Source organism: Lichenostomus cassidix, chromosome 10 (assembly GCF_008360975.1).
Source record: "Lichenostomus cassidix isolate B80296 chromosome 10, HeHo_3.0, whole genome shotgun sequence".
NCBI lineage: Eukaryota > Metazoa > Chordata > Aves > Passeriformes > Meliphagidae > Lichenostomus > Lichenostomus cassidix.
The window spans coordinates 12,758,895-12,774,826 of NC_139491.1; the positions used below are offsets into that span (position 1 = coordinate 12,758,895).

The 15,932-nt window shown below is 41.8% G+C and overlaps 3 protein-coding genes across 10 annotated transcripts in view; 1 reads left to right on the forward strand and 2 right to left on the reverse strand.

Annotated features, from left to right (window-relative positions):
* RAB27A (RAB27A, member RAS oncogene family) overlaps nucleotides 1–3,402 on the reverse strand; it is a 32,153-nt gene extending 28,751 nt beyond the window's left edge. The window contains exon 1 of one of the 4 annotated variants that reach the window (XM_085070692.1): nucleotides 3,382–3,402. The gene's annotated coding sequence lies outside the window, so the exon portion shown is untranslated. Of the gene's footprint in view, nucleotides 1–1,103; nucleotides 1,318–3,381 lie in introns of those variants that run through there. The other 3 variants (XM_085070690.1, XM_085070689.1, XM_085070688.1) reach the window with 3 other exon arrangements.
* Nucleotides 2,701–15,932, reverse strand: part of CCPG1 (cell cycle progression 1) — a 30,594-nt gene continuing 17,362 nt past the window's right edge. For 3 of the 4 annotated variants that reach the window (XM_085070678.1, XM_085070680.1, XM_085070679.1), the window contains 2 exons: nucleotides 13,893–15,301; nucleotides 11,933–12,677 (listed from right to left, as the gene is read on the reverse strand). In XM_085070678.1, coding sequence (XP_084926804.1) covers nucleotides 12,497–12,677; nucleotides 13,893–15,301 — 1,590 coding nt within the window. In that variant the 3' untranslated portion in view covers nucleotides 11,933–12,496. Of the gene's footprint in view, nucleotides 3,814–4,093; nucleotides 11,336–11,932; nucleotides 12,678–13,892; nucleotides 15,302–15,932 lie in introns of those variants that run through there. The other variant, XR_014854314.1, reaches the window with a different exon arrangement.
* On the forward strand, nucleotides 3,479–11,944 carry PIGB (phosphatidylinositol glycan anchor biosynthesis class B). Of its 2 annotated transcripts, XM_085070682.1 has the most exons (12): nucleotides 3,479–3,582; nucleotides 3,670–3,800; nucleotides 4,077–4,196; nucleotides 4,813–4,917; nucleotides 5,066–5,196; nucleotides 5,807–5,947; nucleotides 6,356–6,407; nucleotides 6,825–7,036; nucleotides 8,286–8,350; nucleotides 9,721–9,931; nucleotides 10,691–10,871; nucleotides 11,459–11,944. In XM_085070682.1, exons 1-12 carry the CDS (start codon nucleotides 3,501–3,503, stop codon nucleotides 11,588–11,590), a joined length of 1,563 nt encoding a protein of 520 aa, XP_084926808.1. In that variant the 5' UTR covers nucleotides 3,479–3,500; the 3' UTR covers nucleotides 11,591–11,944. The 2 variants fall into 2 exon arrangements, with proteins under 2 accessions (XP_084926808.1, XP_084926807.1); XM_085070681.1 differs by having other exon boundaries at nucleotides 3,501–3,800.

The following is a 15,932-nucleotide window of genomic DNA, read 5'->3' on the forward strand; positions in this document are numbered from 1 at the left end:
TCTTTTTAACCATGCTTTTGAGACATCCATTTAGCATCACAAATACTCTTCCTACATTTACCTACCATTTGAAACGCAGATTCTAATATATGCTTTTCCCCGGTTGGAAAATACTTGGAACAGCCACAAAACTAGTACAAGACTATGACAAGAAAGAAGGGCTGAGAGAAGATGTCTGTGTAAGATAAAGTTTCCAAGAAAGGGCAGGTAGAATAGACTTTGTAGAGTTTAAAAAAACCCCATAAGTATAGAAATACACCACCTTGCCAATAACACTTTGCAGAACTAACTCCAAACATGTGTATGTGTTATCCTGATGAAAACTCATAAGCACAAACCATGAGGGAAAGTGTTAGAGGAGTAATATAATCAGAAAGCTCAAGGTATTCCTGATGCATCTCTAAGAGAGAAAAATTGAGTGGTTTTGACAGTTCTAAGCATGTCCTTTGTACTTTGCTAGCACCATGAAAAATACCACTGATACATTACTATAGTTACTTACAGAGCTAGCAAAACCAACGTGTCTTTCTGATGGATTGAACTTTTAGATCCAAGCCCATCAAAGTGTTAATTGAGCCCAAGTGTTGCAAACCAGGCTGCAGGGCCCTTCTGAGCCCTCTCAGCACACAGCCTGCCAGACAAACATGCACCATTCAAGAGGAGCAACAGGTCTGCTGATACTCACAGTGAGGTTTAAGTCCTGGCCAAGCAGACACAACACTATTCTTTACCATTTTAAAGCCTTTTTTTTAAATGCAAAGCGCACATGCAGTCCGGTTCTGCGGTGTAGAAAGCACGGCACAGCTAGGCGGTGGGAAGCTGGCAGGTGCCGCGGCGCTGCCCGGCAGGCCCGGGCGGCTTGGCGCCATGGCAGCAGCTCTGAGGGGAGCACACGCGGGGCAGCGCCGGGCCGAGGCTCAGCCGCCTCGCTTTGCTGTCCCGAGTGAGCCCCTTTGTTACAGCCCGGGCCGCTCTCTGGAGGTGCGGGGCGCCGGCACCCCGAGCGGGAACTGCCCTGAACGCCGTGCCGGGGCTCTGATCGACCCCTCTGCCGAGCCGCCCCGGCCGGCTGCCCTGCCGCTTTACCTGCCCTGCCGCTTTACCTGCTCGCCTCCCGGCCGCCGGAGCTCCCGCAGCCGCGTCCCGCCGCACCTGTCCTTTTTTGGGCTCCGAGCGTGTCTTTTCCGTCAAGCCAACATCACTTCCCGTGCAGCCGAGGTGGGGGCGGGCCGGGCGGCACCGCCCCGCCGTGTCCCGGCCCCACCTGGGCGGGCAGCGAGCGCGGCCCGAGGCAGCACCGCGCGGAGCGCAGCGGCACCAGCCGGGCTGCCCCGCCAGCCCTTCCCGCCGCACCTCCCTGCAAGATCTCGCGCTGTTCAATAGGAATTCCTGAGAGGCAAAACAGGTTTTACAGCGAAAATCCGCGGTGCCTGGCTAATGCGCACCGCTGTGGGTTTAATGAGCCCTTCCTGCCGCCTGCTGGCTGCCTGCCTGCCTTCCCCCGCAAGGGAAGAGTCCTCTCTTCGCTCTCAGCACTGCACAATAAACACTTTAAATCCAGCAGCCTCAAGAATTCAGCAAGCAGAGTCTTAAGCTCAGTTGCATCAGTAACACTTTCCACCTGCATCAGTTCAAACATCCCCATTCTTGAGACTTTTCAAATTCAACTGCCATCTTTATGGACAATTCCAGTCATTATATTTACAAAGGAAGTACCAACTAGACCAGCTACACCTCTTCAAAATAAACTTTTCAGGATATAGTGGTATTGTCAAGGAAGCTGCTGGAGTCACTGCAGCAGTTCAGTGTTTGCACTGAACATCTGTGCCAATTTGTGGCATTTCCTCATGGAATCATGGAATGGTTTGGTTGGAAGAGACCCTAAAGATCATCCAGTTCCAATCCCCGGTCATGGGGAGGGACACCTTCCACTGGACCAGGCTGCTCAGAGCCCTGTCCAATCAGGCTTTGGATACTTCCAGGGATGGGGCAGCCACATCTCTGGGCAGTGTGTGCCAGGGCCTCACCACCCACACTGTAAAGAATTTCTTTCTAATATCTAATCTAAACATGCTCTCTTTCAGTTTAAAGCCACTGCCCATGTAATGTCATGTCCAAACTGCATTTACTGCACTCAACTGCACCTCCCAGTCCACCTTCTACTGCTATGCTCCCATCTCAGCTCCCATACCACTGCCTCCAGCTATCACATTGTCCCTGGCTTAAAATATAAAGACACCCAGAGAGTAGATTTCTTCCCTCATTCTGACCAAACAAGATTCTGTGTTCAAACCAAAACCTGACAAAAGTTTGTCCCAAGATCTCCTAGGTTTGGTTTCTTTTTAGATTTATTGAAGTCTTGACATATCTAGTGATCTGGTCTCCCTGAGTCTCAGATTCTGTTCTGTCAGACTAATCCACATCTATTCCAAGGGCCACGGTGTCTTCCTGAGCTATACACCTAGGCTCTTCTCCAAGTACAACCTATTTTTCAGGCAGACTTATCTATTACATATCCACTGTAGCCTCACTGTCAGGAATGGAAGCTGTGTATATGTTCATGTGGTACGTGTGTGTATGTACATATGGCCAGGTCTACCTATAAGCTAAAGACGCCAAAATTTGGGTGCAGTTCCTTTCTCAGCCATTTGCACAACTGCTTTCACAACTGAGCTGATGTATTAAGAACTGAAACCGTGAGAAGCAGAGAAAAATGGTATTTATCATTTGGAGCATCAGATCAGAGGCAATCGAAGAAAACCCATGAAGCGCAACCATACAGCAGCAACATTCTTTTTCGAGTTTCCTGATGTTATTTAAATTTGGATGTGAAATAGGCTTTCAAACATTCAGAATGTCTCAGATGATTCACCATTCACGTCCCAAAATCTGGTACCAAACAACAGGCACGCAGCTGCAGCTCCAGCAGGCGGGTGGCTTCGGGGCGGGGCCGGGCTGCAGAGGCGGCTCGGCAGGGAGGGAGGGAGGGAGGCCCGGCAGGTGACGGTCGCGCCGGCTCCGAGCGGCTCCATCGCCCCGGACTGACTGGCCGGGCCGGACTGGGCTGGGCTGGGCTGCGAAGCGGGGCTGGGGAACGGCGCCGCACGACTCCCTCAGGGTCTCTTCTCGGGCGCAGCGTCCGGCGGCGGCGCGGTGGGCGCGGCGGGGCCGTGCGGGGCCGCGGGCGGCTGGAAGAGCGGCCCGTAGATGTAGAGCCCGCTGAGCACGCCGAGCGCCACGGCCACGGCCACGTGCTGCGGCGGCAGCCCCCTCATGCCGGCAGGCGGCGCTGCCGCGCTCACGGACACGCGGGGAGCGCGGGCGGGCGCGCACGGACGGCGCGGCCCCGGCACGGCTTCGGACCGCGGCCCGGCGCCTCACCTGAACGCGGAACAGCGCCGAGCAGCCGCCTCCCGCTCGCCGCAGGGACCGGACGGAAGTGCCGCCGCTGTCCCGCCCCCCGCGGTCGCGCATGCCCCGGCGGATAGCTGCGGGCGCGGATGTCGGAGGCGGTGCGGCTCCGCAAGCGGCGGTCGGTGCTGTACAGCTCGGCCGGCGGGGCCGCCGCGCAGCGAGGCGCCGGTAAGCGGGGCCGGGCCGCGCCGGGAGGGGCGGGGGGCAGGGGGTCTGTCCCCGAGGGACCCGTGACGGACCAGCCTCGCCCCGCAGGTGCGACCGCGGCCGCGCCGCTGCTGGCGCTCGCCCTGGCGCTGCGGACGCTCAATTGCTTCCTCGTCCAGACCAGCTTCGTCCCGGACGAGTATTGGCAGTCGCTGGAGGTGGCGCATCGCATGGTCTTCAAATATCCTTCGCCTGCCGCGCCCTCTCATCGCTCCCCGCGGCCGGAGGGGACGCGGCTCCCGCGGGGTCCTGGGCGGGGGAGCGCTCGGACACTGCTTTCCCCGCCCGAGTACAGGTTTCCCCGCTCAGGCATGGGTTTTCGTGGCAATAAGGTGTTGGCTTGACCAGCAACAAATACCTCACCGTTTGGACCCAAGGGGACAGAGGGTCTCGACCTGGATGGCTCGAGTGAAGTTTTTCGTTTCAGTTGGTCATGATCTGTCCTTAATATTCGTAATTATGGTTACCTGACTTGGGAATGGACAAGTAGCTTAAGGGGCTACTCGTACCCACTGATCTTTGCAAGCATGTACAAAGCATTACAGCTGCTGGCTCAGGATAATGTTCAGCTGCTGGTGAGTATAATCAAAAAATGCACATCTGCTACTAAAATTCAATTTAAAAGCATTGTATTTAAATACAGTGCATTTTTATCATTGTCCAGGTAAAATGCAAAGCCTTGAGTCTGGCAATTAGAGATGCATGAGCACAGAGACCCCACTGATTTCCCATGGGGGCAGAAGTCATTTACAGATCTCCAGTCACAGCACTGATGCCTGTGACTGCAGAGGATTATCCTTGACCTCCATCAATCTCTTGGAGTTCCACACTGATAGTGTTTGCCACAACATCATAATTGCACAGTGATTCAGTTTTCCAAAGTATTTAGCAATGTATATTTGTACTAAACTCACAAAAACTAACAGCAGCCCCTTTTGATTTCTGTTGGAGAACAATCGCAGATAATTCTACTTTCCATCTCTGAACACTTTTAGTTGAACTTTAGACATTCTCTGTTTTGGCAGAAATACTATTCTTACCCAAGGACTTTACTATTGCATTTTTAAAATCTTAAAAAGCTATAGAGAATATTCACTAGTTCACTATTTTCATACCTGAACAGTCATTCACTAATCCTGTAGTCCTCTCTTAAAACTTGGAATTTAACTTGGTTTCTCTCTGCTTACACAGATCTGGGTCCCTAGGCTTGCACAGGCAGTGCTGGCTGCTTTGGCTGATGTGAAGCTTTACTCATTAGTGCAACACCTTGAAAATTCAGAAACAGCAAAGTTTGTGGTGAGTCTCAGCCTTTAAAAAATTATGCATGTCAATAAACACTGGTTTTGCAGTGTAAATAACAGCAAAATGGTAAGTCACACCTTGAAGAATTATCACCTTCATTTAGGTGAACTTGTTTTAATGTGTTGTTCATAATTATTTTCAGTTCTTCTGCCAACTCTGTTCTTGGTTTACATGGTATTCCTGTACCAGAACCCTAACAAACACCATGGAGACTATTCTTACCATTTTTGCTCTTTCCTACTATCCGATAAAAGGTTCCAAGATGGGGAACAGGTGAGAAACTTTTTCCTAACACTACTGATGATTTTTGGTTTGGGATGACACCAGTCTACTAATACTGTTTAAAATGCTAATTTTAATCTTAACTTCTAAGGCAACCAAAGCCCCCTCACTCATGTAGCATGAGCTCTATCTCATGGAAAAAACACTCTGGTATTTTCTCTAAATATTTTTTTAAGGTTGTGTTATAGCTGGTATGTAAAATGAGCTATTCCCCCATTTCTTTATGCAAGGTGTGACTTTATGAGAAGCTTTATTTTAAAATTTAAAGAACTGGAATATGTTCCAGTCCCAACTTGGGAAAAGATAACAAAAGCTTTTTTGCGTTCAGATATAGATGAATTTGTGGTCACAACTTTCTTTACCATTCACTGTTTTAAAGCAAGTATATACCTCTAGTTAGCAACTCCATTGCTAGTCCGAGCAATTCTAGAGTTGCAGCCTTCCAAACAAAATAGAGTATCTGCACTCAGAATCAAAGCTACTTGCAGTATGAAAAATTTTGGCCAGAGACATGACAGATGTTGGAATGTCACTGTCTGCAGAAGAATTGACCAGACCGTTTGATAAGCTTCTGGCTTTTTCATGTTTTTTTTCCTTCTAGTTGTAAATATTTAGCTTTGATAGCACTTGCAATTGTTATTCGTCCCACTGCTGTTATCCCGTGGATGCCTTTGATCTTCAGTCATTTTTTGCAAGAACAGAGGAAAGCAGACCTTATCCTACACAACTGCATTCCAGTTGGGTAAGTTCTTTGTGAATTTAAACTGTAACTGTGCAAAGCTACATCTTAAGATTGGTTTTACCACTGAAAAGGCAGACAAGCCAAAAAAGCTGATACCGTGTAAATAAAAAAAAGAACAAATAGAGTCTTTTTGCAAAAGTTTAAGGAAGGGGCATGTTTCCTTTAAACTGTTGTATATGCTGCAAAAAAGCACTAGGAAAGATTTCATGATGGTGAGACATGAGCAGCATTCCAGCTTAATCTGGGATTGTGCCAAGGATACCAGGTGATGGCAAGTGGCCACTGTAAAATGGCCATGAGTGTGGAAAATCTCAAAAATACTAGGAATTGGGAGTTTGGACAGCTATCTGGAGAAAATACACAAGCAATTCAGGCAACATCAGTGCAACAAACTTTCCATTTTTGCAGATTGGTCACAGTAGGAACCTCTTTAATAATTGACCGTGTGTTTTTTGGTGAGGTAAGCTGTTTTAAACTTGACTTATAAGAAGAAGGTTGGGGTTTAGTGTTTTAGCATTGATGGATGTTTCAGACTTGTCTGACTTCTTTTGTTTCTGGGACAGTGTCTGGCCTATGATCTCTAAATATATCCTAAGCCACAAACCCTTGAACACTGACTTCTCAGTTATTTCAAATGATGGACTGCTACATAAAACTAGTCTACTCAGCTCTGAATAGTTATCAACAAACCACAAATTTGCACAGTTCTGTGATTAATTGCTAAATATAGGAAGTCCACGATGAGTCTCAGTAGAAAACAAAAACCCTGAAATAGGTGTGAAAGCATACCATTTAAGGCCAGTGATGACTGTGTAACTCAATGTAGCTGTTGGTTTTGACTTCGGATTTGTGTTTAACTCTCCCCTCCATCTCCCAGTGGGTACTGGTTCAGCTGAACTTCTTGAAATTCAACGTGCTGCAGAATTTGGGAACATTTTACGGCTCTCATCCTTGGCACTGGTACTTCACTCAGGGACTACCAGTCACCCTGGGTACCCACCTGCCTTTCTTTATTCATGGCTGTGTGCTGGCACCAAGAAGGTACCGCATCTTCCTGCTGGCAGTGATTTGGACAGTGGTGGTGTACAGGTAATCTCTCCTGAGTGCAACTACTGCTTCTCACCGGTTGTGTTCTCTGCAAAGTTCATATCCTCTCCAGAAAAAAGTGGCACAGTATTTAGGTTAAGTGATAGAAAACTCAAAACTATTCAAGCACTCCAAGAAATGCAGTCAGTTATAAAACAATTTGTGTATTTATGTAATACAATTTATGTATTACACAAAATTCTGCTTCTTGTATTGTTACCCAACATGTATCTTTAGAACTGATTAGACCTTTAAAGAATAATTCAGTGTGAAATGCAATGGAAAATGAAAAAAAAAAAACTCCAAAAGCAACAGTCAATCATCCAGCAGGTGTTTAAGCAAAAATAGAACTAATAGAACAGTTACAAAACTGTGTTCACTGGATGCCTGTTAATGAAAACACCATTTCATTTGGCTAATACATCCCCAGTAAGGTGAGAGGTTCTTAGACCTCTAAAACTTACTCCATTCGTAAGTCTACACACAGCTTTTAACTATCGTAAGGCTGTATTTTTCATTATAAGCTCAGAAGCATAAGAAAAGGTTTTTTCTAAAGCATCAGAATTAACGGTAGATTAAACAGGAGAGACACTTTCAGATGAGAAAAAGTATGACAAATAAATACTAAGCAATAAATACTGTTATACTGTAGTAGTAATAGACTACAGCAAAAGAGTAGCAAGACCAGAAACGCCATTTCTTCTTATACTCCAGCTCAAAACTGGAAGTAGCTCTATTGGCTGTAGGACTTCTTTACCTCCCTTAGTCTTTTAAGAACCCATTTGATTCCCAAGCTATGACTGTTGCAGTAATCCCCAAAAAAGCCCCAAAAGTTGGCATGGGAAATTGTGTAATGTTGTATTAGCAGGGGTGACTATTAATTTGCTAGATAGAAATGGGAACTTGAATCTTAGCTTTTCATCCACACTATTTATTGTGTCTTATTACAGAAAACGGATTGGTGAAGTACTGGCTAAATTATATCTAGTTGTCAAGCATCAGACCATTTAATGGTAGTAGCCAGGAATTTTTACCAGTGCTTGGTTTAAACTGACTAAGTAATCCTTATTTGAATGTACTTACTATGTTCTTAAAAAGTGACAATTTGGATTTTTATTCTTAACTACTTCAGCACAAAAAGCTTCTTAATACATGTACATGTTCTTCCACTCCTCTACGCTCTAAAACACCTTTTATCAACAGAACTGAAACATTTAACTCACTTGATGTAGTATTGTATGTTTTATTACAGCACACTGAGCCATAAGGAATTCAGGTTCATCTACCCAGTACTGCCATTCTGCATGATTTTTTGTGGTAAGCATTGGTTTCAAATGTCTTGCAGCCTTACCTGGATATAATTTTTATCCAGAGAGAGACCATGGTCAATGTAGGTATTTGACAAAGGATTCTTAGAATTAGTCTAACCTTTTCTTACAGCTACTTAAAAAGAGAAAGAAAAAAGATGAGGAAGAGCAAGTGACCATAGCACAGATAAAGAATGCTTAGCATGGATAGAAGTATTCTTGCAAAAATATGACAACTGTGTCAGTGACTCCTAATTTTTCAGCATTGTCACCCTGAGAATAAGTCTTGTTTTTTGGCTCCTTCATAGTATTCTTCCACACAGTTCTTTAAAATATGCCTTTAAATATGTCACTAATGTCTTTGATTATGCAAGCAAAAAATTAAACTACCCTTTTCTAGATTTAGATGTTACAAAGGGAGATTAAAATTTCTGGAACATGAAGCTGTATACCTTCAGTTCAAAATACAAGTTCAAAACTGAAGAATCACTAAACACGGTGATTTTCTTTAACCTGTTTTGATAGTCTAAACAAAAGTAAATTTTATTTCCATAATTTTGGTCTCTGCTAAAAACTGACCAACTGAAGACTGATTTAATTTGCTTGTTACTGATTTCTGGAATATGCCTTGTAGCTTGTTTTCTGTGATTCAGTACAGGTGTCACAAAGCTGCATAAAATATTTTTCTCCTGATGGTGACAAGCACATGACTTGAAAAGGGTTTTCAGACTATCTGAAACATGAAGCTGTTGTCTGTGCCACCTTAATCTAAGCTGTGGTTGTGAGAAAGGGGCTTCTGCAACCATCTCTCACCAGGAGAAATGCCTTTTCCCATCATTAGCTCCTTCAAGGAAAGTGGGGGAAAGGGGCAGCACTTGGAGATGGGAAAAAAAATGGAGGAGTATGCTCTTCCAAGGACAGCAGCTCAAAATTTAATAACAGTAATGCTGTAGTTTTCAGCATTTTGGAGAAAAAGAATACCACAGCCATGCACATGTAGTTACCATTTATTCTGGCTCTACTTGGACTTGCATGAATCAGAACACATCACTAAGTTGCCATGTATCATTCATCCAAACTATTGAATGGACTGTTTTTCATGACAAGAAATTAAAGAGACAAAGCACTGGTTTTGAAATTGTATTTCTGTACTTCAGGAGACAGGTGTGAGCTTAAGATTTACCCCGTTAACTTCAAGAATTAAAAGGGCAAAGTCTAATCTTTGAATTTCCTTTCAAAGAGTAAAGACTCAAAATACACTGTAGTAAAGTATCTCAAAGAAAGTATTGTTATTGACTGAGTTGGTTTGCCACTATATTAGGGTACTTTCAAAAATGTGTGACTTGTTTATCTCCCAAACTTACTCAAATGTTTCTATAGGATATTCTTTGAAACACCTGAAAGCATGGAAGAAATCTGCAGCAAGTTTCCTGCTCTTGTCCAATTTACTCCCAGCCCTGTACACAGGCTTGGTTCACCAGCGAGGCACTCTGGATGTTATGACTCACATCCAGCAGCTCTGCAATAAATCTCACCAGTCACAGGCTTTTGTCTTCATGCTGATGCCATGCCACTCTACTCCATTTTACAGGTATTCAGAGTTAACAGTGCACTACATTAAAATCCAAACAATCAGAAATCAAGATTTCTTTTTTTCCAAAGCTTAATGAATTGAGATAGATAAATGCATATAGGAAGAGTTTTGATTTTTCATACAGTGAATACAGAGTGAATAGGGGACATAAACCAAAGGCTTATACCACAGAATAAAATCCAGTACCTAAGCTTCATTCATTTTTGTAAAATACTTTGTATGAGAATATGCAGTAAGCCTAATGTATGTCACCAAGTATGTCACACTGTTTCATTATGGTAACTTTTGTAGCGAAACTAAACACCAATTCTTACAATCAAAGTGTATTAATTTTACCTTTACTTCTGCTGCTAGGCAGTAAAGAAATGTAATTACAACGCACAGTGACTGAGGTCACTATTCCAAAAGGTTTGCAGTAGATCCTGGCAAGTAAACAAAACATTAAAGCAGATATAAATAGTGAAGTTGATATGGAAAAGTATCTTTTTAAGAAACTCATCTTGTGCAGATGGTATTTTTATTAAGATGAATGTATTTTCTGTGATCTGCTACCAACACAATCCCAGCAGTTGGGAGCTGAATCTGCTTGTTCTACTTTGTTTTCATATGAAGTACTGAAGGGAAGAAAATAGTACTCTGAGGGAAAAAATCAAATCGATTTTGGTTTTGACTGAGGTATCTTTTAAAGTGATGAGTCATTTCAAATCTCAGATACTGGTCAGTTTATGAAATGTATGTTTTTGTTTTTCTCCCTAGTCATGTTCACTGTCCTCTAAAAATGAGATTCCTTCAGTGTCCCCCAAACCTAACTGGCAATGAGAGCTACATTGATGAAGCAGATGTGTTTTACTCTAACCCACTTGGCTGGCTGAATAAGGAGTTTTACAATGACACATTATTACCCAGTCACTTGATCCTCTTCAATGTGCTAGAACAGGTATGGTAACTGCAAGATCAAACAACCTACTTCTGAGGATAAGTTACAGAATAAATTAGGGAAGAGTTGAAGCTAAAACTTTTTGAAAATTGTTGTCCACAACTTTTTTAAAACACAGCTTAAATTAAAAATGAACCCTTTAGTCCATAATAAGAATATTGATATCATTCCAGTGATATATATTTAATGTTGACATATGCCCTCTCCTCTGTGCAAATTCTACCCACCACAAAGTAATGTTTTGTGGAACTTTTCTCAATTCATATTAAAACAAATGTGCCATCTGTTCCCAGAACTTGCACTTTCAAGTAAGCAACAATGAAAGGCAAAAACACCTGCAGTCACAGTACCTTTTACCCCTCAAATCTTTAATGAAGTCCATGCACTCAAGCCACGGTGTCTGGTGAATATCCACTCCGGGCAGGATCAGACAGGAGAGGTACTTCTTTTTCTAGCAGGCTTTCCTAAAATAAAGGATAAAGCTTCCCAGGGACAGTTGAACTGATGGTTTTCAGGGGTCTTTGGAACACTATTATACTCTCAGCTATATTTTCTGACTGTGGAAATTAATATATGTTCATTTACAGGAAATATCATCATTTCTAGCTTTAAGGGGCTATAAGAAAACAGCCACTGTCTTTCATACTCATGTACCTCAAGGGCGAGTTGGAAGCCACATCTACGTCTACAGGAGAAAAACTGAAATGAATCATCCCTGAAGATCAGCTTCTAGACCTCAGACCTAATGAGATCAGTTTTGCATAGCAGTAGCCATGCTTACTGCAGAAAGGAGAGAGTGGTGAGTCTGAAACTGGGGAAGTCAAATGGGAAGTCCCATTAGGCAGCCACTGGCTGCCTGGAAACACAAAAACCTCCTCCTGAAGGCAACTTCCATAGCAGTAGAGCAGGGTAAGGTAGGTTGCTGACATACCTTACAACACTAGAAAACATTGGGAGGACCAAAGTTACCATAGGAATACTTAAGCAATAAAAAATAGACAAGAATGGACCATTTTTATAGAACTGTACAGCTATGCTAAGTTTGTTTTATAAATAAAGACTTTTACCCACAATGTCTCTTTATTTTTTTTTCTACAATATGCAGATATGCAAGACATTTCAAGTGTTTAAATCAGCACGCTGATTAGAATGCAGCACAGCAAATTCTTCACAATTCAACAGGCTCTTGAACCCCCCCAAAGACAGGAAGCAAATATAAGGTTACAAAACACTAACAAATACATTACCACAATGTAGACCTATTTTTTGAAGGATGAGATGAAGTTAGTATATCAAACATTGGAGTTAGTAGTTGGTACATTATGCATGGCTCAAGCTTTAACTACACTAATGGAATGCAATTAAGCATATTTTTCATACACAGGTCATTGCATGCCTAGTTTCTGCAACAATACTGCTGGCACCCAAACGATCTTCACTTCCAAAGAACAGTTAAAGCAACGGTACGGAATATGCAAATTAGAAAGCCTGACTTCTGCCTGTTAACAAAAATGTGTAAAAATCAAATTATTCAGCAAAAAAACTTGCATCTTGCTGCTTTGTTGAAAAACAATTAGTTTCCAGAGAGTATGTGAATTTTCATCTTAATTTTTACAATAAATTACTCAATATTTTGGATCAAAGGGTAGTTGCCCCAATTCTATTTCAAGATTTGCCATGTGTCTTCCATTAGTGCGACCATGTTTATGCCATTTACCTTCTCTTTTATTACGGTGTTGGTACTTCTGAGCTTGTTTTTCATGTCTGGAATTTTCAGTTTGTGTAAAAGAAGGTCTTTTAGGTCGACTGCAAGGAGTAAACAAAAGCTTATTACTACTAAAAGCATTTTGGAACACAATTACATTTTCAAGAACAGCTTTTAACATACTGAGGTTCATTGAAAATAAAATAAGTCTTAAGTAGTCCTTTAGCTTATAAGGAAAATGGGGGAGGCATTTGTTTGTTTAAATCATCAGTAAGATGGTATATATAAAAGAAATGCTTTCTAAAAGTAAAAATGCAGCTGGTATCACAAACTTCTTAACATCAGTAAAAGAATTTGAAATTGGTTTTCTGCAAGCTGAAATTCTCACAAATCAAGTATTCCATTTAAAAATAAAGTCCATTTAATAATAAATTAGGAAGATGTATTTGGACTAAAAATAAAATCATAAACCTTATGTGTTTGCCAAAACCACATTAAAAAGGCTACTTGGTAGCTGATAATAGGACTATAACCTCATGGTTCAGCCTTCAATAGGAAAAAGTACTACCTCATATGATATTTAGTAACCCCAAAGTAGTTAATGATTCAGACTTCCAGCTGCAGTAAAATGCATGAAATTATAAACAATACAAGTGCAAATCTGTAAAGCCCTGAAAACACCTTTCGCTCCAGGAAAGGAATGTAGGAAGCCATTCACACCAATGGCCATTGTGAGCAAGTCTGAACACAGTTTAGCCAGGGTCAGGATCTGCAGTAAAGCCTGCTGTGTGATGAGCTGTGCTCTGAGCATATAGACTAACTCAGTATTTCACTCATCTACAAAAGAGTAGTGAAATTCCTGAAAGGCCTGCAGGGAATGTATCTGCCAGAACAGGACTCGGAGACTCCTCAAATATACTGAAAAACCTCATTCAGCAAAGGACAACAAGGCAGTCCTACTTAATGTTCCAAGAGTTAGTCATTCCATCAGACAGGCAATCAGAGCTGTTCAGTCTACAGAAATCCTACTGGCAGTTACAGTTTTCTAAAGAACCCAGCAGAAACATTAGATTGTGCTATGTACACACACAAAATTTACCTAAAAGGTACTACAGATCCACTTTATATAACACAATCTAATGTTTCCACTAAGTCCTTCAGAAAGTCTTCTAGCATATGTGTGTGTTTATATATATATACACACATATATACATACACATATGCATTCAAAGACCATCCATTACAACAAGGACATTAGTTGTCTTCACAAAAATCACTCCATTGTGTTATCAAGTTCAGGAAACATGGAAACAAACCTGGGTCCATACTGGGGTGAATTATCATAATGGAAGTAGTATCTGTAGACGTATTTGTCCAAATCCTCAAAAACCTTTTCATTATTACTTTGGTATTCCTTCATATCTTCCAGGTAATCCTTGACATCATTAACAAAATCAGTGAAGAGCATCTGGTCGTGTATAAATAACCCATTATGAAAAAACTTATTGATGAAATTTTCTAGTTCTCTCCAGTGGTGAAAGTTATGTACAACTTGTTGCAAATACTTTCTCATTAGCCGATTGAATTCATCCACCTTGATGGGATCCGAAACTCTGTTAAAGAGACTGATGAATTCTTGATGGGCACATTCAAAAATACCAGAGCAGCCCTTTAGGGCAAACTGATGTTTTCTATTACACAAGTGATCACTGAGACATTTCTGGGAATCTGAATCTTTTTCAAATGTTGTAAAATGATGTTTTCTTCCATTTCTGGGTTCTTTTGGCATGTGAGGTCCCCTGTAATGCATGTGCTTCAGATTCTCGTAGGAGTTATGGTCTCGGTAAAAAGTTCGAGCTTTCTTGTTTGCCTCATATCTTTTATCACTTGATGACTTCTCCTTTTCATCAAAGATGTTTTTTGTGGTATCTTTGAAGTGTCTGAATGTAGACTTCACGGAATCAGAGAATTTTTTCAAGTTTTCTTTCACTGCTTCTTTAGCCTGCTTAATCTTTTCTTTATGGTGTCTTACAAACTCTTTTGTGGAATTTTTCATAGCATCAAAAGTTTCTTTAACTGAACCAAAAAAGGTCTCCTTTGATTTCTTTCTACTCTTACTTTGCCCTTTAGCACCTTTCTTTTGTCCATATTCATTAAATTCTTGTTTTTCAGTTTGGTCTTTTGCTTCAACATACAGCTTCTCCCACAAGTCAGAGCGTTGTTGCTCAAAGTTCAGCTTTTTTTCTAGTTCTGCCAGTCTTCCTCTCAGAGTTTCTATTTCTTGATTTTCTCTTAATGTCTCATCATCATCACTAGCACTGTCAGGTGTTTGACGAGAACTTAACTGTTCTAATTCTTTCTTCAGAGCTTCTGTAACATGACGTTCTTTGTCCAGCTCTCGCCTTAACATCTGTGCCTCTGCAAAGAGTGTTTCCTTTTGCCTGAGAAAATTGCTGTTCCTTTGCTTTTCCTCTTCCAAATGCTCCCTTAGTTTCTGATTTTCTATTACAATAGATTCAGTGCTACTACCTTTATCTTCTAAGTTTCTAATTTGTTGTCTTAGCTTCCTTAATTCTTCCTGAAGTGAGGCCAAAGCTTTTTCTTCCTTCTCTAGAGATTCTCTTAAGTGCTGATTTTCTGCAGCAAGACTTTTTTTTTGAGAATCAAAGGATTTCTTCTCCACCTCAGTAAAGGTCAAACATGTGGCAAGATCTCCCTTGAGTGACTAAAAGAAACAAAAAGAAAACAAGCAAAAATACTACAATGAGAATTGTTACATTTTAGCTAGAAAGATGAAATACCAAGGTAGCCCAAAGAGAGCTTATTTGTCATTTTGGATGCAGTGAAACATAGGCAGCAAGATGCAAAAATAGAGCTGGTTTGTTTATCTCAGTTCAGTTTGTTTATCACACACTTTCTTGGCAACAAAGACCACATGAGAGATTCCCCATTGCAGCCAGAGGTCATCACCCCTCACTTGTATTGATTTAACTAGCTGAAGGATAGTCAGTTGGTTACATGAATGTAACATCTTAAAAGGAAATCAAAATGTGCATGTGTGCTGTTGATTTATGTTTAGCAAACTGGATTTACAGATCACAAAAATAAATTAGCAGAAGCAAAGGCATTCAGCAGTTGGAGCAGAAATTCATGAACTGATTTTGAACCAAATTTGTTGCTGATAATACCTGTTAATGTAACTATACACCAACGCAAAAGGAGCTCCCCAGTCTGTTGGCATCATTGACAAGTTCTAGAGCATACTGAATTATGTATAAATGCTGCTAACAGCCACATACATGAAAACTTGAAGAAAGAAAGACACACAGACATGAAGCACTCCCTAACCTTCTCTC